Here is a 21823-nt window from a genome sequence, read left to right on the forward strand (position 1 = left end):
GACCCTCTTCTGGTCAGCCATGCCGTGTTTCTCTTTGATCAGCATCTTGGCTGCTGCCTGGCTTAGCAAATCCTATTTCCCAGTCCCCTTTTTCTTCCTCTATAAATTAATACCAGTGGTTTAGTTTTGTGATTTTCTTTATGAAAAGTCTTCTTCAATTATAGAGGATCTAGTTTTTACTTACCAGTTGGATGGCAATGACAATGGGAGTCCACTCAGATGAATGCACTCAAGAAATGAACCCATAAAATATTTTGTGTGTGGGTAGCAAGAGTGAAATGGTAGCTTACTGTTCTTTATTAATAAATGGCCCTCCAGCTTCTGAAAATGAAAAGGGGACTCACGAGTCTATTGATGAAAGCTGCTCATGTGCACGCAGATATAGAAACCTGAACTTCGCTACGAGTAGGTCAGAACACGTGCGGTTTCCAGAGTCATCTATCACCTCTTCCAAAAGGGAGCAAATTAAGTCTCAATAAGGAAGAAAAATAGATCATTTTTCCTTCAATAAAGGATTCATTCAACCATAATAATCATCAGTTAGCCCTATTGTTTGTCAGGCAGGAGAGATTGTGAGAGGTGGTGTAGATCTCAAAGGAATAAAAAAAAAATGCCAGACAGAGGGGCAAACCAGAAAAAGGGAATGTATCTTTAAACTGATTTTAAAAGAGCAAAACGTGATTTGTAAGAAAAGCGTGTTTGGGATAATCGGCCAGCTTTGCCTTCTCTGGCTCCTCTAAGCAATTTGTTCTGACCAGCCAGCCCCAATGGCACGTGTGAGGACAACGGTGAAGCACATCATTTCCCAAAAGGAGAAAAGGCTTCTGACTCAGCAGCTGGTAAATTCTAGGAAGGAAAAAATTCATGGAGTTGGGGGGGAAAAAAAGCTTTACTGTGAAACATATAATAAGATACAGGATAATTTTTGAACTCTCTACCTGCAGAAACCCAACAAAGTTGGAATCACATCTTCAAGTGGCAACTAATTTATTCTCATAGAAGAGGAGAATAAAATCAATTTGAATTCTGACAGGAGTTGTTTTTCTGTTGGGGAAATGGAATTCACATAAAACAATTTCAATTTGGATCCACAACATCTAAAATTAAACTCTTCTGAGGACAGGTCACAGTCATATGGATTTTTGCCTCATGACCACAGACTGATTTTTTTTTTTTTTTTTTAATGTCTGATCATTTGTGCAGTAGAAGCTTCCAGCCTTCTCAACATCATTGGTAGCAGCGCATAAGTTGGAAAAGCTCAACCAGGACCACAGCATCTCTCCGTTTCCCGAAACAAGATGTAGCTTCCTCTGTTGTCGTGTTTAGATTTCCACCAAGTGGCTTTAAGAAAGCATGTCCCCCACCGTCACACACACACAGTCCTAGTAGGTTCACACTGAATTTTGATGTGAACATGTGAACATTTTTACTTCGCTCTTAGGTGTGATAACATGGTCAATAAAATTTTATTTCACAGAATGTCATCATTGTTTGCTGATATTTCAATTTATGATCTACCGTGTTTCAAGGTTCACTCATATTGGTTGATCTAAAGAATTAAGGGGGCGCCTGGATGGCTGCGTCAGTTAGGTGTCTGCCTTCGGCTCAGGTCATGATCCTGGGTCCTGGGATTGAGCCCTGCAGCTGGCTCCCTGCTCTGCGGGGAGCCTGCTTCTCCCTCCCTCTGTCACTGCTCCTGCTTGTGCTCTCTCTCTCAAATGAATAAATACATACATAAATACATACATACATAAAATCTCAAAAAAAATTAAAAAAAGTTAAAATTGAAAATGCCACGCCGAAGTAGGAAGGCTTCTCTTCTCCCTTTGCAGTGACAATGGCATGGTGAGAGTGGAGACCTGGTCTTGCTCTGAGTTGCTCAGGCACCAGGTGAGCAAGTGGTGGCGACTACACACTATCGGTGATCTTATCAAGCTAACATTTGCCAAATATTTGCTACGTGATAAACACCAAGTCCAATGCTTTATAGGTATTCTCTTGCTTCTTTCAACCACCCTTTATATTAAGTGAGAAAAATTGAGGCTTAGAGATCACTTGTAAGTGACAAGGGTCATAGCTCATGCTCTAAACTAAGTACATGTTTCTTCTCTTTGGGTCTAAAAATTAGAGCATGGGTGACGGGCACTGGGGGTTATTCTGTATGTTGGTAAATTGAACACCAATAAAAAATAAATTAAAAAAAATAAAAAATAAAAATTAGAGCAGCCTCTGTACTTCCTTTTACATGTTAGCCTTTCAGTGTTTTCATATATACATTCACTTCATTTACATGCTGCTTGAGGTCATTAACTTCTTTCTAGAGATTAAATGTTATATCTAGTTTGGTATCAATTTGTAAGGCCTTCCTTGTACAGCTAAAGTGGAAGTGATCTGAATTAATGGGAAAATTAATGGTTCAGATATCATTTTATGTGGAAATAATGTTAATTTGTTATGTTAAAAACCATGTTAATCATGTTTAATTAAACAGTGGCCTTATTTTGAGAACATTGTCTGCCCCACCATCACCAACCACCATCACTGCACCACACAACTATCTATTTTCTGAGCATCATGTATGTGCCAGGAATCCTGGCTACCTGTTTCACATACATTCCCTCCAAACTTCACAACACACCAACAGAGGAGGCACTGTGGGCCTTACTTCCCAGCCAAAGAAGGATCTGAGAGAAGTCCTAGATTCTAGATCTTCACAAAGGTTTTATTCTCGTCACAAGGAGACAGACCTCCAAAAAGCCATGTTTAAAAATAAATTTTAAAAATGAAGATCAGTGTTTGGTCTATAACTTGACACTTCCCTGGCAATGTGAGATAATTTCTTGATTTGGGAAGACTCGGGAGAAACTGCACATGCAGTAGCAAGCTACCGAGGGACATAACCAAACCATGCCAACACAAATTTTCTCTTGCCTGCTGTCATTCTCTAAACCAGGTTTTATGATGACAGCAATAAAAACATATCTACTAATTAGGGGCTTTTTACCTGCATTGTTGAACTTTCCACAGAATTCCAGCATCTCGGGGTTAGAGATACCTTTTTGTTTGTTTGTTTGTTTTTTAAAGATTTATTTATTTATTCATGAGAGACACAGAGAGAGAGAAGCACAGACACAGGCAGAGGGAGAAGCAGGCTCCCTGTGGGGAGCCCGATGTGGGACTTGACCCTGGATTCTGAGATCACACCCTGAGCCGAAGGCAGACGCTCAACCACTGAGCCACCCAGGTGTCCCAGGTTGGAGATACCTTAAAGGTCATTTAGGCTGATAGTTTTCCTTCTCCCATTAGACAGCTTGGTTTTCTACTCTATTTATGAGGAGGGAGAACAGAGGCATTTTATATATATTATATATATATTATATATAAGCATAGGCATAATGAGATCATATCACTTATGTCAAACTGTCAGACAATGCAGAAAGTTGTCCACGTTATGTTTGACTCCACAGAGAGCAAACCATGTGTAGGTGATGAGTCAACCCTGACTGGACACCAACTGTCTAATCAGGTAACACAACTGTACACCACAAAAGTTATACAGGATAACACATTTTTAATGCTTTCTTTTGATAGAATTTTATATTTATAAGAATTGTTCAAAAAAATCCCCATTTATTCTTTCCCAGATTTACTAATTATTAATATTTTGCCCCATTTGTTCTTTTTTTACTGAACCATTGGGGAGCAGCACTTTATTGACATCTTGTCCCTTTATCCATAAATATTTCAGCATTTATTTCCTAAGAACAAGAGTTTTCAGTGTAATACATTTTTTAATCAAACCCCAAAGTTAACATAAAATCAGAATTCATTTAAAAAAATATGTTAACAATAAAGAAAAATACTTTGAAGAAAAATTCTTCATTTTGCACAAGAGAGGAGTTTTTTGGCGTTTTGCTTACTGTGCTACTCCTAGACTCTACCACAGATAGTGCCTGGGCACACAGCAGACACTCCATAAATACTTGTTAATTTCCTAATTATGGTGTGATACTATATTGGCTGCATTTTTAAAAAGATTTTATTTATTTATTTATTTTAAAAAGAGAAGAGACAATTTGCAAGCGGGGGAGGGGGCAGAAGGAGAAGGGAGAGAGAATCTTAAGCAGATTCCACACTGAGCATGGAGCCCAACGTGAGGCTCAATCTCACAACCTGAGATCATGACCTGAGCCAAAATCAAGAGCTGAATGCTTAAGTAACTGAGCCGCCCAGGCGCCCCTGTTGACTGCATTTCTAAACAAATGTTTCTAAACTAAAGCAAAGACAAGGAGAGCAAAAATATTCAATCATTTCTTTATTTCCTATAATTTATAGTTCACTAGTTACAAAAAGGAATAACTCTCAGATGTAAAGGACTCCTAGGAAATTAACTTTTTAAGATGAGACAAAACAGACGACAACGTAAGCAATTTCATGGGTGGACCTGCTTTCTCGTCAGAGGTAGCGGTTCCTGATGTATTCTCGGTACATGGAGAGGTCTTCTTTTCCAAGGGGCTGCATGATACCTTGACTGGCCTGGATGTGGGCTTGGAAGATTTCTGTAGATTTTCTATCTACTCTTGGAGGCTGAACTTCGTAGATATTGTCTTGTGAGAAAGCTGAGATAGGTGTTCTGTAAAAGGGAAGAGAAGACAAAGGCTACATGAAAGAAAATAAAGTGAAAGACTCACAGGCAGCTATGGTCTCAAAGCATTCAGGAGCTACTGACCTTGACCATGTGGACTTAATAACGGGTTGTAGGCCCCCCACCCCCACCCCGCATTCTCTAAGCTGGCTTCCTCTCCCACCCAGAGGATGGAGCTGGACCAGCACCTGCCTGGGAAGTCTTCTGTGAAGCACAGGCTAGGTGGGCACCCATTCTCTGTTCTAGCAGCCCTGGGGACACCCATGTCTGGGCACCCATCTGCCTCCCTCGCATGACTGGAGTAACTTTAGGTGGGGGCTGTATATTTTTTGCTCCTTGACACATCATAGGAACTCAATGTGTTTTTTTTTGGTGTATTTATGGAATTCATTTATTTGTTCTAACAATTATCTATAGTTTTTAAAGGAAGATTTAGTAGGAATCAGTGAAGTAAGAGATACTAATTCCTTCCTCACATTGATAAGAAGAGCAAACGAGTTTATACATGTAAAGGGCTCACTTAGCATAATGCTGGGCACACTGTAAGTGCTCAGTAAACATGAATTATTATTAATAATTACAGGTGCATAATTCCTTATCTGCAATTCTGAAATCCCAAAAGCTTTAAGACCAAATGTCACTTTGATGGTAAAACCTGACCCAATTGAAATTCATTCAGTGGCATATCCTAACCTGAACCAACAATACCCATTCCATTTTGTGTGAATATTAATGTGTTCAGTTATCAGACAAGTCCTCACATCACACTGGGGATGTACCATCCTGTTATGCTAACACCCCCAAAATTGTGAATTCTAAAACACATCTGGCCTCAGGCTTTTGATAAGAGATTGTGGATCTGTAATAGGCAGGTTCCTTCCTTTCTGAGGTATTGAAAAGCACCCAAGAATCTCTTTATTCAAAAATATCCCTCCATATCCCACCATCCAGGCTAACTTAAGGCTTGAAATTTCCTTCACCCACTGGAGAAGGTGTTGTCTCCAGAAAAGCCTCATCAAAATGCAGTTTGGTGTCTGACACAACCTTTACTCAATGAACACTGAGCACCTACATCCTTAGCTGAGAGCTGGCCTTCAAGGGATGAGTCAGTCAGCCAAGTCAGGTGTGATGCAGAATGAGCATGTGTGTAGAGTGTGGATGGAAGGTCAAGAAAGTGCCACTGATGGGGAGGACAGAAAGCTAAAATGTTGTGAGGGACTCCACACTCTACCACTTGACCCACGGCTGGCCCTGTGAGGTGGGGGATACATCTTATGGCAAGATAACACAGAGGGAGAAGATCTGAAGACTCTATTCTGCTGGGCTGGAATCTAGCCTTACTCATCATATCAGAGGCATCAGGAAGGCATCCTGAATATGTGGTTGTTTGCTTAGCTGGGACCCCTGATGCTGGGGGCAGGGGGGGATACCTTGCTGTCAGGAGCAGAATTGGGCCTGAGTCCCAGTAAGTCTGAACCTGGAATGTCAGCATTTCAAGACACATCAGGAAGTGGAGACACACAGTAGAAGACAGGAGTCGTACAGTAACACCCCAATCCTCAGAGGATGCGTTGCAATCAAATGTGGATCTTTCTTACCCAGAAAACAGTCAAGGTAGCTCACTGTGCTTTGTCTTTACCTGGAACACTAGCACATCCTGCCATGGCTGGAGATGCATTACATTACATCAAAATAAAATATAGCTGGAGGTGGAATATTCTTCCTGGAAGCCAACCTCAACTGTTTTCATCTCAGGATCATACAGTTCAATTCAAATTTGGTATATAGTTTGTGAAATACCCCCATTTTTTTTGAAGCACTTAAATTATTTCACACAATCTTAGAATGTAACCTTATCTAAGTAAATAAAAAAAAAAAAAAAGGAAAATGATTTACTCAAAGTTAAAAAAAAAAAAAAAAGACCAAGGTGAAAGAATCCTGAGATGTCTGAATCTCCATCTGTCCTCCAGCCTGGCTGCAGTGCTTTCTTCGAAACACACAAGTTACAGTTATTCTGATGTCTGTGGAGAACACGCTGTGATGGTGAACAACTAGGATGATGAATACATGAACTCTTCTCAATTTTCCCTCATAAAAACATGCAACTCTCCAGCCATTTACATAATTCACACTGAAATGTTAGAATTCTTTCATGGTTGATAATATTTAGGGTCAAACCTTTTTAATCTGAACCTTTAAAATGAAGACTCCATTAGGGTTTTTAGAGATTCTCCTCAAAGTACCAGCCAGAGCAACTACTCCTGAACCACATCACCTATACCTGTCTAGAATCTTCCCCTTCTCAAATCCCTTTTTCATATAGTATCTTACTTAATCTTCACACTTGCCCTGGAGGCAGGAAGCACTGGGATTATATGCTCCATTTCACAGATGAGATATTTAAAGTCAATTTTAAAATGGGACCAATGGTTTCTATCCTGTCTTGGAAGCCAGACCTTTGCCCAGAACCCTCTGTGCATCAATGAAGACCTCTCTGGCAGAAATCACACCAGACACCCAAGAGATGCAGGAAGAGGCTATCTTGGGTACTAAACCGTAATGAGGCTTAAGGGGAAATGCCAAGTGACCAAGTCATTGTTTTGTCCTTCTGCAGAGGCCTCGGCTGAATATACAGGTGGGCAGACTGAGGAATGTAATAGCACCAGGGCACAGGAAGCACTGGGATTATACCCTCCATTTCACAGATGAGATTTTTTTAAAAAAGATTTTATTTATTTATTCATGAGAGACACACACACAGAGGTAGAGACACAGACACAGGCAGAGGGAGAAGCAGGCTCCATGCAGGGAGCCTGATGTGGGACTCGATCCCGGGTCTCCAGGATCACGCCCTGGGCTGAAGTTGGTGCTAAACTGCTGAACCACCAGGGCTGCCCACAGATGAGATATTTAAAGCCAACTTAAAATGCCTGTGGATGTAGGGCTGGGACAACCATGAATGGGGCCATAGACCAGCCATTTCTGCCCAGTGCCTTTGCTTGCTTACCAGTAAATCAATCAGGAGTCCTCACCCTACTTCTTCGTTAACTGCTTCACTGCCATGTGGATGTCTGACATTTCACCAAGTCTGAAATATCAGCCTGAAATGGCATCAGATTGAGTGGCGGGTGGGTTTTGGGCTCCAGCACCACCTCACTATGGTTTCAAAACAATGTAGGGAGTCAGAAAATGCATCAACTATCCTCTTTGTCCTTTTTATTCTTCTAGATTCAAAGCCTGTATTAATCAACAAAATTGATATTAAAATGGCTCTTACTGGGTTTGGGCTGGAAAGAAGCTTAAGATATACTCAATATTTTTGGCATAATCAGAAAAATGAGGAGGAAGAGGCAGATTCAGAGAAACTCTTGTTTCTTCATTTTACTCAGACATCAAGAAGCCAGTTTCAATGAGCTCCCCATGGTCGTAAGGCAGGGGTTCTCCAAGTGTGGTCCCCAGGCCAGGCGTGTTAGCATCACCTGGGAACTTGTCAGAAATCTAAATTCTCAGGCCCTACTCCAGACCTACTGAATCAGAAACTCTGAGGGTGGGACCCAGCAAAGATGTTTAATAAGGCTTCCTGGTGATTCTAACACTTGCTAAGTTTGAGACTCTTTGGTCTAAGGAGGCTAAAATGTATCCAAAATGCTAAATAAGATTTATTTGTGGTCAGTCAGTAGCACTGTACATGTTTAAACCAGAAACCTTTTTTCAAATGATATACCACCACTAACCTTCCATCAACAATGATAATTTGATGTTTAATTGTAAATATATAAGCAGTGATATTAGATGCACCACACATTTCCTAATGAGGAGACACATTTGATTTTCCCCATTGGCTTACACACCATTTCCAAGGTGGGAAAGAAACACAAAAACATCCAAAACCCTCACAAGGGGCCGCTGGTCAGCACCTTGTCTCTGAGGGTATTGGAGAGAGATGGATAACTCAATAAGGCTTTCGAAACTACATGGAATAGTCTTTTTATTAGCTTAGATGGCATCTGTTTCTAGATTAAAAGACCAGTACTTAAACACTAAATGATGTGGAAACTGTGAAACTACTTTCTTTTATTCATTCTGGTGGAGAGAGCTAGCTTATTACTGCACTTTCATGGTGGAAAAGATGGTTCCACTTTTCTCTCTTGGCCATAAACAGAGGGAATTTTGTTTTCAACTTGTCCTCGGAGCCCCGTAAAGGGATAAGACCTACTGCCCCTAATTCAAATGCCAGTAGTATTTCTGGAGATAAAATATTATAATTACAAATGTGCAGGCTCATTTCTTTTTATCTACAGAACCTCATTCCATCTTCAAAGAAGAGCTCTGTATTTCCCCTCAAGGAATGTAACAGTCTTATTTAAAATAATATATTTGCCAGTTCATTTATGGGCTGCTTAACCCATACCTCTTTGGTACACTCAAACACCAAAGATCGATGACACTTGGCCTTAACTGCAATTCCCATTCACAGAAGAGAAACACTTCAGGCAGAAATTCATAAGATGCACCACATGTTCTTAAAGAAAATACTAAAAAAAAAAAAAGAAAAAGAAAAAGAAGATACTTACTTGTGCCTTTTTATGCCTTTTCTTAAATGTGGTATTCCTCACTTGGTTATATTATATGACCATGTCTGACAATAACCGTATCTTACACTTGGATGTAGAACTAATGTCTGAATCTCCTTTAAAGTTAAATTCCTATTGAGGCCTTTTTTCCTAACACATACAGAATACTCAATAAACATGCTGCTCTGACAGGAAGATATTTAATTGGTCAGATTGAAATGTCTTCTGAATTCAGTTATGTCATGGTAATTTGTGGCTGGCGATAGAAAAATGGGACAATATTTGTATAATTTCAATAATACTATCCAGGTGATGATACTTTTGCATATGTTAAAAGGTTATAGCTTTCCTATGATTAGCATTTTGGCATATATCAAATCCCATTTGGCATTTCCAGAAAATTTAGTAATGGTTCTGGTCACAGAATATCTATCCCCTTCTGTTGCCATCACAAATTCCAAGTTTATGTTTCTTTCACATCACCAAATAACTCTTTGTTGGTCGTAACTGATCATCAGGTCATTTCTTTCATCATTTCCTCTGATTTTTGAGAGAAAACTGTAATGAGGCCAGGTTCAAAATTGATCGGATGCTTCTGGTCTCGGTGGAGTGAAACCTCAGCAAATGCCTTAAAAGCACCAGCCCTTGATTATTAGTCTATCTGTCTTTCTGCAGGTTTTACAATTAGAAAATAATGGCCCTTACCTAACCAGCAGAGGAGTCTATGGTACACATTGCCATGAAATACATTTCTCTCTCTCTAGCCTTTACTACTGCTCAGAGCCTTCAGCCCTCAGTGTGTGGATGCCAATCTTACTTTTTTTTTTGGACGATCCATTGCTTCTCTTTAGTTGCCTTATTAGGTTGCTGGTATCTTTCCAATAAGGTACTCCCAGTCATGAATCTATTTACCAAGATGGTGTGGCGAGAATGTGTCTGCTTTATCATGTTAAAAACTCAAGAGAATGTTGTGTATTACTTACACTCTGTGCATAAGTATAGACACCTAAATCCAAAATGTAGCTCTTAGATGCCTAACTCTGGGTAATGAACAAGGGGTAGTGCAAGGGGAGGTGGGCGGGGGACGGGGTGACTGGGTGATGGGCACTGAGGGGAGCACATGACAGGATGAGCACTGGGTTTATACTGTATGTTGGCAAATTGAACTCCAATAAAAAATATACAAAACAAACAAAAACAAAAATGTAGCTCTTTACTATACCCATCCAATATGGTAACCATTAGCCACATGTGTCTACTTAAATTTAGTTAAAATTAAATAAAATTTAAAATTAGCTTCTCAGTAGCACTGGTCACACATTTCAAGTGTCTGCTAGCCACATATAGCTAATGGCCACTGTTTGACACAGTGTAGATACAGATTATTTCTATCATCACAGAAAGATCTATTGGAAAGACTTAGAACCTCTTTCCTATTATTCTTTCCTCATAAATTCTGTGTACTTTAATGTCTCTCTAAGCCCATTACCCTAATAAATCTCTGTATACCATTTCTTATTCTCTGATCTTTTATTTATATATTTACTAGGAATATTTATATACTTACTAGGAATACGAACTCCATTTTGATCACCTCTTTATCTCCAATGTCCAGAGGAGCCCCTGGCATATGGTAAGTGCTCAAAAGTTATTCATTGACTCCTAACTCTGGGAAACGAACTAGGGGTGGTGGAAGGGGAGGAGGGCGGGGGGTGGGGGTAAATGGGTAACGGGCACTGAGGGGGGGCACTTGACGGGATGAGCACTGGGTGTTATTCTGTATGTTGGCAAATTGAACACCAATAAAAAATAAATTTATTATTAAAAAAAGAATGAATTAATGACATCTGGTTAAAGATTAAAATTTTACCTTGGTTTTCTAAATTCAGAACCTGAATTCATTGTGATTGGATTACTTGAGATGACGAGGAGGTTAGGCTTTCCCACTAGAGGCCTTGCTCCTAAATTCCTTTCTTCAGATAATCCATATGTGGACAAGGTAACTGAGGGCAGGCTGGAGTGCCTTCTAGCAGGGTAAAGCCATCAACATTGGTCAAAAAACAATGGTTAGGCAGAAGGGGTGAGTCCTTATTCTCTAGAGGTGAGAAAACAGCGACTCAGGCAGATTAACAAAGTTAATAAATGGCATGTGTCAACCTTCAAATCACCTCTAATAAAACAAAAGGCAAAACATAGCCCTCTATTTTGGGATCCGAGAAAGCAGGCACTGCCTCTATTCCCTTTTATAAACCTGTCATGCCTATTTCAACACTGGCCGTATGGGTCAGCACTTGTTATTTGCTGCCTTGCCCCTCTTAGGGTGCTTTCACATGTCTTCAGGTATATACATGTGATATCATAGAGTGAAGGTGACAGACTTGAGGGGCAAAGTCCTTACCCATGTGTTGGGAAATTAAACCATGTTATTACCTGTTGATGACATTCTAAACATTATCAAGGTAAAGAAATTAATTTACTTTTTTATTCCTACTAAAAGACAGTAAGTCTATATTAACACACAAAATGCTATGAATCTATGGGACCCATGGGTGGCTCAGTCAGTGAAGCCTCTGACTCTTGATTTCAGCTCAGGTTGTGATCTCGGGCTCAGGAGATCGAGCCCTCCCTTGGGCCCTCTGCTCAGTGGGGAGTCTGCTTCTCCCCCTCACCCTCTGCCCCTCCCCCTGCTTTTGCACGTGTACACATGCTCTCTCTCAAATAAATAAACCTTTTAAAGATTTATTTATTTGAGAGAGAGCGTGTGTAAAATCCTAGAGGAGAACGCAGGCAACACCCTTTTTTGAACTTGGCCACAGTAACTTCTTATGAGATACATCCATGAAGGCAAGAGAAACAAAAGCAAAAATGAATTATTGGGACTTCATCAAGATAAGAAGCTTCTGCACAGCAAAAGAAACAGTCAACGAAACTCAAAGACAACCTACAGAATGGGAGAAGATATTTGCAAATGTCCTATCAGATAAAGGACTAGTACCCAAGATCTATAAAGAACTTATTAAACTCAACAGCAAAGAAACAAACAATCCAATCATGAAATGGGCAAAAGACATGAACAGAAAATCACAGAGGAAGACACAGACATGGCCAACAAGCACATGAGGAAATGCTCCGCGTCACTTGCCATCAGGGAAATACAAATCAAAACCACAGTGAGATCCCACCTCACACCAGTGAGAATGGGGAAAATTAACAAGGCAGGAAACCACAAATGTTGGAGAGGATGCAGAGAAAGGGGGAACTGTCCTGCACTGTTGGTGGGAATGTGCACTGGTGCAGCCACTCTGGAAAACTGTGTGGAGGTTTCTCAAAAAGTTAAAATTAGACCTGCCCTACGACCCAGCAATTGCACTACTGGGGATTTATCCCAAAGATGCAGATGCAGTGAAACGCCGGGACACCTGCACCCCGATGTTTATAGCAGCAATGTCCACAATAGCCACACTGTGGAAGGAGCCTCGGTGTCCATTGAAGGATGAATGGATAAAGAAGCTGTGGTCTATGTATACAATGGAATATTCCTCAGCCATTAGAAATGACAAATACCCACCATTTGCTTCGACGTGGATGGAACTAGAGGATATGATGTTGAGTAAGTAAGTACTCAAGTAAGTCAATCGGAGAAGGACAAACATTATCTGGTCTCATTCATTTGGGGAATATAAAAAATAGTGGAAGGGAATAAAGGGGAAAAGAGAGAAAATGAGTGGGAAATATCAGAGAGGGAGACAGAACATGAGAGACTCCTAACTCTGGGAAACGAACAAGTGGTGGTGGAAAGGGAGGTGGGAGGGGGGTGGTGATTGGGTGACGGGCACTGAGGTGGGCACTTGGTGGGATGAGCACTGGGTGTTATGCTATATGTTGGCAAATTAAACTCCAATAAAATAAATAAATAAATCTTTAAAGAAAATGCTACGAATAGAATATATGATCCCTAACAAAGTCTAATTATTTCAGCCTTATTATGCCACTGAAAGCTAATGCCATGTCACAGAATAATGGACAAATCTGATTTTTTTATATACAAACATGTCCAAATACTTTTAATAGCTGCTGTTGTAACAAGATGATTGTACTGTCCTCCAGCAGAGACACTGAAAAGGAGATTGGAAATCTCATAGGCAAGTTAAAATTCATTAAAGGGAAGATGACAGTAATGCCAGTCTTTAAATGACCCACCACAGAGGAAGCAAAAAGTGGTGATGAGAAGAAGGTGAAGAATATAATCTGTGATGGTGGAACATAGAATGTATCACTTCACAGACCAGAGACACAGGCTGCTGTCTGTATGGGAGGCCCTTCAGAGGCTCAGCAATAAGCAACCTTGACTCCACAGGGTAGACTAGGTCTTTTAAGATTTTGATAGGACAGAAGTAGGTGGCATTTTGGTAATGGAGAGAGCATGAAGACAGCAAAATCCTTATTGTGTGTTTTCTCAAACACTCATCTGCCTTCAACCTGTCAGGGAGCCATGTCAATGACAGGCCAACCAGAGAAGCACTGCAGTCTCACAACAGTGGAAGATTTTATGCCTAAGCCTAAGCAACAACAACACAGAACAATTATTTATAGAACACAATGACCTTAATATATCTCAAAAGATTTATGCATTTGTAATGTCTAAGGCTGCTAAACTGTATCTTTTGAAGACTCATTTGTCATTTTTCATCAGATCTACTAGATGAAAAAATTGCATATGTTTACACACGGACAGGATACACACATAAAATATTTATATATGATACTTATTTATCCTTGTATACACTCAAATACAATATATATTTATGCTTACATACATTATATACACATATGCTGTTTAGACATAATGCTGTGGAAAGATGCAATCTATATATTTCAACCTTCCCCACAAAATGATGTACTTTAAATGACTCTATGTGAACTCATTTTTATCATGTTCGTTTTATGGACATTTACAATGTGCAGATACTGAACCAAAAGTACAGTTGATGAGTGTTTGGAGTAATGGAACCAATAAATCTAGACAACATATTGTAACATTTACTATTTCTTAGATACAGTTGGAACATCTTGCTCTTAAAATGTGACTTTTTATATTGTCATATGTAAAAAAATCAGTGTATTACACATAAGGGCCCTAGAGGCTGTTATAGGTTTGTCAGGGAAAAGTTTTTGGTTACATTAAATCACTGCCATATGTATATGTCAATTAAATATAAAATATTAACAATGTTTACCCAATATTTACCATGGAAAAACTACTGTGTTTCAGAATTATCAACGTATTTCATTTTTATTGTAAAATAAAACATAGTTACAGGAAACCACACAAAATGGACACATAGAAATATTTAAAGGTGAACACCACCCAGGTCAAGAAATAGGAATTCTGGCAGCTAAGCAAGCCCCTTTCATGTGCCCCATTCCCATCATAACCATAGTAGCCATTATCCTACAGGATTCACTTCTTTGCACTTTGAAAAATGATTTTTTCATTCAAATGTGCATCCCTAGGCTTTAGTTTAATCTTGCCCATTTTCAAGAGTGTGACATGCCTTTTTTATTTTTTAAATTATTTTTTAAAGATTTTATTTACTTGAGACAGAGACTGAGTGACAGCAAGCAAGAAAGAGAGAGAGAGAGAGAAAGAGCACAAGAGCGCACACAAGCCAGTGGAGAGGCAGAGGGGGAGGGAGAAGCGGACTCCCCATCAAGCAGAGAGCCAGATGCACTGATCCCAGGAGCCCAGGGTCATGACCCAAGATGGAGCCAGATGCTTAACCGACTGAGCCACCCAGGTGCCCCCACATGCCTTTTAATCTATAGATTCTCTCTCCCTTCTTTTCCTTACATACAATTCATCGGTTGAAGAACCCAGGTTGTAGTTATTCTCAGCCTGGATTTGCTGACCACATATTTATGATGCAATTCAAAATGTTCCTCTGTCCTTTATATTTCTGCAAGTCAGCAATTGCTTCCAGAAGCTTGGTGAGAATTTGCTTCAATTGCTTCGGCAAGACTATAGGTGGTGGTGTGTTGTTTCATCAGGAGGGTCATACTGTCTAAGTTGTTTATCTCTTTTGATGTTAACAGCCAATAAAGCTCAATGCCTGCATCTGGTAACACTGGGGATTGCCAATGCTAATTATTTCTTTTTCATTAATTAGTTGTAACACTGTTTTTTGTTTGTTTGTTTTTTTTTTTTTTAGATGCTTTCCCTCACCTCTTACTTGGTTATCCAGTGGTACAATTCATACGATTCAAAGTCTTACATGCTTGATTTTTCCACTTTATTTTCCAGTTTTCTGTAAAATGAAATGATTCCCTATAATCTGTCATAGTGATCAGGAATTTTAAAAAACATTATAAACTTATGGATGTAAACGTATTTGATGAGTCCCATTCCACTGCAATTATTACTATTATTGAAGTTCAAACTGTCCTATCTTTGTTCAGTGGGAGCCTTTTCGAGTTCACTCCTGTGTCCTCTTGATATGATCCCAGCAATTTTAATAGCTTTCTTGCTATCTGGATTGACAAGATGTCCCAGGTTCTTTGTCCATTTCCTGACACTGACCGGGAATCAATGACATCTCCCGGAGCTCTGGTTCCTTTTAGTGGGGAACTGGTATTTTCAAGACCACAATGTGGGTACTAGGGATTCTCCTTGTTACTGGGCCATTGCATGTGTGCACATGTATGTACATACACATTTATGTGTGTGTTTATGCCATGCTGAAGAGAGTCCTGCATATCAAGGACAAAGAGGATGACAGAATTAGAATAGCCCATAATTACTGATTTGATTTATCCCCTGTTGAACATACATCAGCACCGGAATAACAATACTATTGCCACTAATAAGATTCTTGAAAACTCTCTATCTTCATGGCTCCCCAAAGCACCTCCTCATCTTTTCAGAGTTGTACTACAGCCACATTGCTTGAGCATATAGCCATCACATACTATGCTCTCTCTCTTTTAACCCGCATTTTGATTCTATACATTTCTAATTCACATTGGTCTTTAGGTCACTGGCTCTCGAGTCATTTTAATTGCCTAAAGCTCATTCTCTAGTACCTTCCATAAGAAGGGCTCATGGGAACAATATGCCAAGTTCTTACTTGTTGGTAAGTTTGTCTCTGCTTTTATACTTAAAAGATTTGGAAGTAATATCCTCAGCTCGCGTTTTTTTTTTTCCTTGAGAATCCTAAATATAGTACTCTATTTTTTTTTTTTTTGATATAAAGAGTTGCACGTAAAAAGTCTGAGGATCATCTAATTTTTTTCCCTTAGAAGTCTTCCCTTCTGTTTGGATATCTAAAGGATCTTTTTTTTTTCTTTAAAGTCATTTACTTACTATACTGTAACATTACTATTCTCTTGTATGTGGTGTGCTCTCTCAATATAGAGTTTTAGGTAGTTATTTATTTCACAAAGTTTTTATGGCATTACAGTTTTTAGTATTTTTTTTGTTCTCTTTTTTTAAAAAAGATTTATTTACTTATTTGAGAGGAAGAGAGAGAGAGAGGTTCAGAGGGGCAGTGGAAGAAGGAGAGAGAATCTCAAGCAGACTCCCCACTGAGTGTGGAGCCTGACATGGGGCTTGATCTCATGACCCTGAGATCATGACCTGAGCCGAAATCAAGAGTTGGATGCCTTAGCCTACTAAGCCACCCAGGCACCCCTACTATTTTTTTGTTGTTGTTCCCTTGCTTTATTTTTCTTCTTCGAGACTCCTATTATCCATATTAAATCTTCTTGACCTACTGCCAGTATTTGACACTTTCTCTTAAATCTTTGTTCTTCTTCATTTCTTTTTGAAATTTTAAGTTTTGTATTTTAAGCACATGTTGAAATAGAATCATTCAGTTTTGATCTCCTTTACTGACACCTTCCTGGCATGCTTTCATGGTCTGCAGGGAAACATTCCTGCTCTGTGTTCTTCTGTTCTTTTCATAACTTTATATGGGATTGGATCTTGATAGTTTTCTGACACTTGTGATGCGAAATTAGTTTTCCTGAGCCTTTAGAAGGTGTAGTTCAAGAAAGTTTGGTGGATTGACATAACTCCTTCTTTGGTTGTTTTTGTGAAGCATTCAAAACCATGGCATGCCACTTTCTGAGATGTCCTGAACCTCTCCCCTTTTTCTCCTTTTCTCTTTTTTCATGTCCACTGTCATTGTCTTGCTCAATTTGGACTCCATAGGGAGTCAGAGGGGTCCCCTGAGCTGGAAGGGAGCTTTGGTTGTTTGGTTTCAAAAGTTTATGTGGCCTCGACTGCCCCACCTCCTTCCAGAATCCACCCAGAAACCCTGCACTCAGCTATACTGAATTGGGTAACACCCCACCCCCACCAATTTCAGCTGCTGTGCTCAAACTGGCCTGTAGTGATTCTAGTTCACTCCTGTTAGCTATTCAGATGCATCAGATACCCTGTTGTTCCTTCTCTGCTTCTTCCTCTTGTACAAACACTGATGGAATGCAGGTCTGGTGGCTGTTGGTGGTTTACCTCTACCACCTGCTTATATTTTGGGATCTGTGGGGATACCTTACTACCTCGTTTTGAGGTAAATGCCGATGGGTGCTTGGTTTTGCTACCTAGTTGTTCTGTTTTACGTGAGGATTCAGAGTTTTAAACTATGTTGTGTTGTTGTCTTTCTCCCAGAACCAAGTAGGCATGGCTCTTATTTTAGAGGGGGTAAGGGCAAAGGGAGAGAGAATCTTAAGCAGACTCCACACCCAGGGTAGCAGAGTCTGATGCAGGGCTCGATCCCATGACCCTGAGATCATGACCTGAGCCAAAATCAAGAATTGGATGCTTAACCAAATGAGCCACCTAGGTGTCCCCAGGAATAGCTATTTTTAAAAGAATATTTTTCATCCATTTCCAAAGCTGATTCCTAAATGTGATACATTACTGCCTGCATGGCTATACTGTCCTTGCTACCGAGGTAGATGTTGCCACAACACCTCTGCTCATCCAGGCAGGGCTGCTCTGAGGGAAAGTCTTCTCCAGCTTGATTCCCATTTCTACTCTGTCAGGACTTGCTTTCCTCCAGGACAGCTGTATCCTGCAGCTGTGCAGATGCAGCAGCTATTCAGTGACGCAGAGACCTTGGGGAGCCCGTAATCTTGTGGTTCATCTGCATCTGGCTAACTCGGCAGTGCCTATGTAGTAGCAGCAGTCCAAGCAGAGTTAGGAAAATTTAAAAACTGCCTATCAGCTACTCTTTTATTGCAGTGGATGGGAAATGGCTGGTATACTAGTTAGATTTGGGTCACGGGGCTTAGTGGACAAGGCAGTCCTTCCAGAGGGCTGCCCAGGTTGCTTATTCCACTCTCCGGGCTGGGTGCCTTCACCTTTCTTGCCTAATGGGAGTGAGGACTGCTAGTGCAAATGGCAGTCATATGTTTCCTATTCTCTCCCTTTCTGAGAGTTTTATTTTCCTTTGCAACCACTGTATATTGGGAGCAGACAGGTAGTCTTTTCGTTTATGGGTCAGTAGACTACAAGAAGTCTCATCTGGACCTGATAAAGACGGCTGCGCAGAACCCAGATAGCAGCGTTTAGCTTCCCCAATATCTACCTGAACTCCTTCCAGTGTGCAGGAGCTGAAACATGGGGAAAAAACCCAAGACTCCCTTGCAATTCGGGTTCAAAATGTGATTTAGGTTCTACTCACCACATGTACTCAGAGGAGGCTTTGGTTTAGAACTGAGTTATATGGAAAGAAGCAAGCTAATGGCTATCAGTTCTGCCGACTGCAGCAACACGTTCTTGGGTTGGTCACAGCAGTGGTGGCTTCCTGATTAGAGTTGAGGGGGCAGCTTCTGCACCCAGCAGCTACTTGTGATAGTTTCCTGAGCAAGGCAAATGCAGAAGCCGCTCTGTGGTTTGCCATATGGTTTTGTGAGTTGTTCCTAAAAGCCTGGTCTAGAGTTTTCTTCTTCTTTAGCCCTCCAGTTGATTCTGAAAGTCACTTAAAATCCTATCATACATCATTTTCTGTTTAATCTATCTAAAATGGGTTATGTTTTCTGCAACTGAGCTCTGACCAACATATCCTGCCAATGAACAGAACACATACAGCTCTGGCTCTCTGTTGCTTTATCAAAGGGCAGGCAGCCAGTTTTCCCAGGTGACCCCTGTTCCTAGATGGGCCAAGCGGGACGGGGATACTTCCAGCAGCCGGGCATGAGTATGTCTGAAGGGGCAGTCCAACACAAGCACATTTATGAGTGGCAATGGTGGTACTTTTTACATGTTGGCCATACCCATTGATATCTTTATTTGTCCACGTACAGCAGAGAGACACTGTACATTCTGAGAACTGCAAAACAAAAATGTCGTTTGTGTTTTAAAAGAACTTTTGGGTTTAGAGAAATGAAGCGAGATGATTTTCCAATCTAAAATATGTAAAATGCTTCCAATTTAGCGTTTTATAAACTGTATGGTTTCCCTCTCATGTGTAGGGCACGCGACCTATCTTAGTATAAAAAGAAATGGCAGTTTTTCCTCTCTTTCAGCTATGTTTTATTGCAAACACCAGAGGAGCAGCCAGCGATATTTGGCTCCATTGTTTTGCAGGCTGTGACTTGAACATTTCAGCTGTTGTGTGATGACAGCATGCTCGGCTTTCAGCCACAGGCAACAGGGGCTGGTTACCCTGTATGGCACTGGGGCTGTCCTGCCAACAAACGACAGGTGGCACATCAAACATGTAACAGCTGTTCTCAAAGGGCAAAGAATGTAACTGCACCTCCCAGAGTCAACCTCTCCCTGCCTGATGTAGGCCCAGACTCTCCCTCGGGTAGCTGGTCATCCATCAGACATTACACAGTGACCTCTGGAAGCAATCTGTGCCTTCTGTCCTCAAACTTCCTGGCACAGCAGCGGCAGTGTGCCTGCCACTCCTGAAAACTCACACCAAGGGGTTACAGTAATGGTCATGTGTCTTTTTTCCCTCACAGAGGGGAAAATCCCCAACTTATATTCTTCATGCCCGCTCAGAAATTTCTACCTTTTCGGTTTACAAAATGCTACCACTGACTTTGCCATATCACATCATTATATCCATGGTATCCCACATTGTTTTTCCAATAAACTTTTTATTTTAGAACCTCTTAGCACTTATAGAATCATCGTGCAGAGTACAGAGAGCTCCCACATAGCTGCACCGAGGTTCCCCTGTTATGAACACCTTCCATTAGTCTGGGACATCTGTTGCAATTAATGAACTGATACGGGCACATTATTATTAGCTAAAGTCCATACGTGTCCATTCAAGAACCATTACATTCACTCATCATGTCATCTTAGGCTCTTCTTGGGGGTGACAGCTGATTTTCTTGGTCTTAGATGACCTTGATAGTTTTGAAGAGCGCTAGCCTGCATCTTTTCAGAGTTCTCCTTTACTTTACTAACAAGGAGAATCACAGAAAATGGTCCTTTGGAAGGAGGTATCAGATGGATCATGAGCCTTCAAATCAAAACCTAACAGACCTGAGTTTTCAGAAAGACTCCCATGGCTTCATTTCTGTCAACATTCATCTGTGATGGAATGTTGGGGCTGCTGCCTGGTGGATATGTGGACAGCCACTGAGGGAACTCCTATGGAGCAGGGGCTCCCTAACCTGGCTGATCATTATATTGAAATGGAGGCTTTTATAAAACACAGTTCCCAGGCCTTAGCCCAGATGTACTGAATTACAATCTCTACCAACAGGGTCTTAAATTCTGCATTTTGTATTCTGTATTTTCTTTAAAAAAATAATAATGCTAATTATGTATTTAATATAGAAAATTATAAAGCATGGCCCATAGTCTGTTAGTATTATTATTATTATAAATAAAAGTATATATGGAAAATTTAAAGAGTAACCAAAAGTCCAAAATGAAAAGTGAATGCTTCCCTATAATCTATTTAATCATTTTCTAGGGACATTTTGGCTGTTCTGTTTTTACTGATGTCCTTTGCTTGCTTTGGGATTTGTGCTCCAACAAGTTCCCAAGATACTGCAGTGTTATCAGAGATTTGGAACCCACCAAATAGAAGAAATTCAATGTCCTTCAGCTGTGGAGGGACAGAATGGCCCTTTCAGGATGACATCCTTTATAAAATCATAAGTCCCTGCTCTTGCCTCCTTCCCCTGAACAAGTCAGCCCAAGAGCCATTAGATGAGGCAGAGCCAAGGAGAGGCAAGCCTGTGACAGCCTGTGGGTATCTGAGCCCAAGTGGAGTTAAGAAGGCATCCACACTGGGAAGGAAGGCTTGAAGTGGGAAATCGGAGGTCAAGCAGGGTATGGAGGGCGTCCCTATAGAGTACAGATTGAAGGGAGTTAAGGTCTGAGTGGGTGAGGAGGGTATCCATGTGTAGGGGCAGCCTGAGGTGGTATGTCAGGGCCTGAGCAGGGAGAGGCAGGTGTGGGTATCAGAGGGAGAGGTGGCCTGGGGTCCAAGGCGATGAGGAGGTCATTCATGAGGGTGGGTGCCTCTGCAATGGAAGTCAGAGCCTGAATGGAGGGTGTCTATATGGGGAAAGCAGTAGATTCAATGGTGATGGCAGACTGATTATATCAGGGGGATTAATCAAATAAATA

The 21823-nt window shown here is 40.7% G+C and overlaps 1 protein-coding gene across 4 annotated transcripts in view; it reads right to left on the minus strand.

The window, feature by feature from the left end:
- Positions 1–4302: 4302 nt before the first annotated feature.
- The window catches only part of FIG4 (FIG4 phosphoinositide 5-phosphatase), a 123608-nt gene continuing 106087 nt past the window's right edge, over positions 4303–21823 (minus strand). For all 4 annotated transcript variants that reach the window (XM_072831789.1, XM_072831788.1, XM_072831790.1 and 1 more), the window contains one exon: positions 4303–4633. In XM_072831789.1, the coding sequence (XP_072687890.1) occupies positions 4456–4633 (178 nt within the window). In that variant the 3' untranslated portion in view covers positions 4303–4455. The remainder of the gene's footprint in view (positions 4634–21823) is intronic.

The sequence above is a fragment of the Canis lupus genome, chromosome 7 (assembly GCF_048164855.1).
Source record: "Canis lupus baileyi chromosome 7, mCanLup2.hap1, whole genome shotgun sequence".
Classification (NCBI taxonomy): Eukaryota; Metazoa; Chordata; class Mammalia; order Carnivora; family Canidae; genus Canis; species Canis lupus.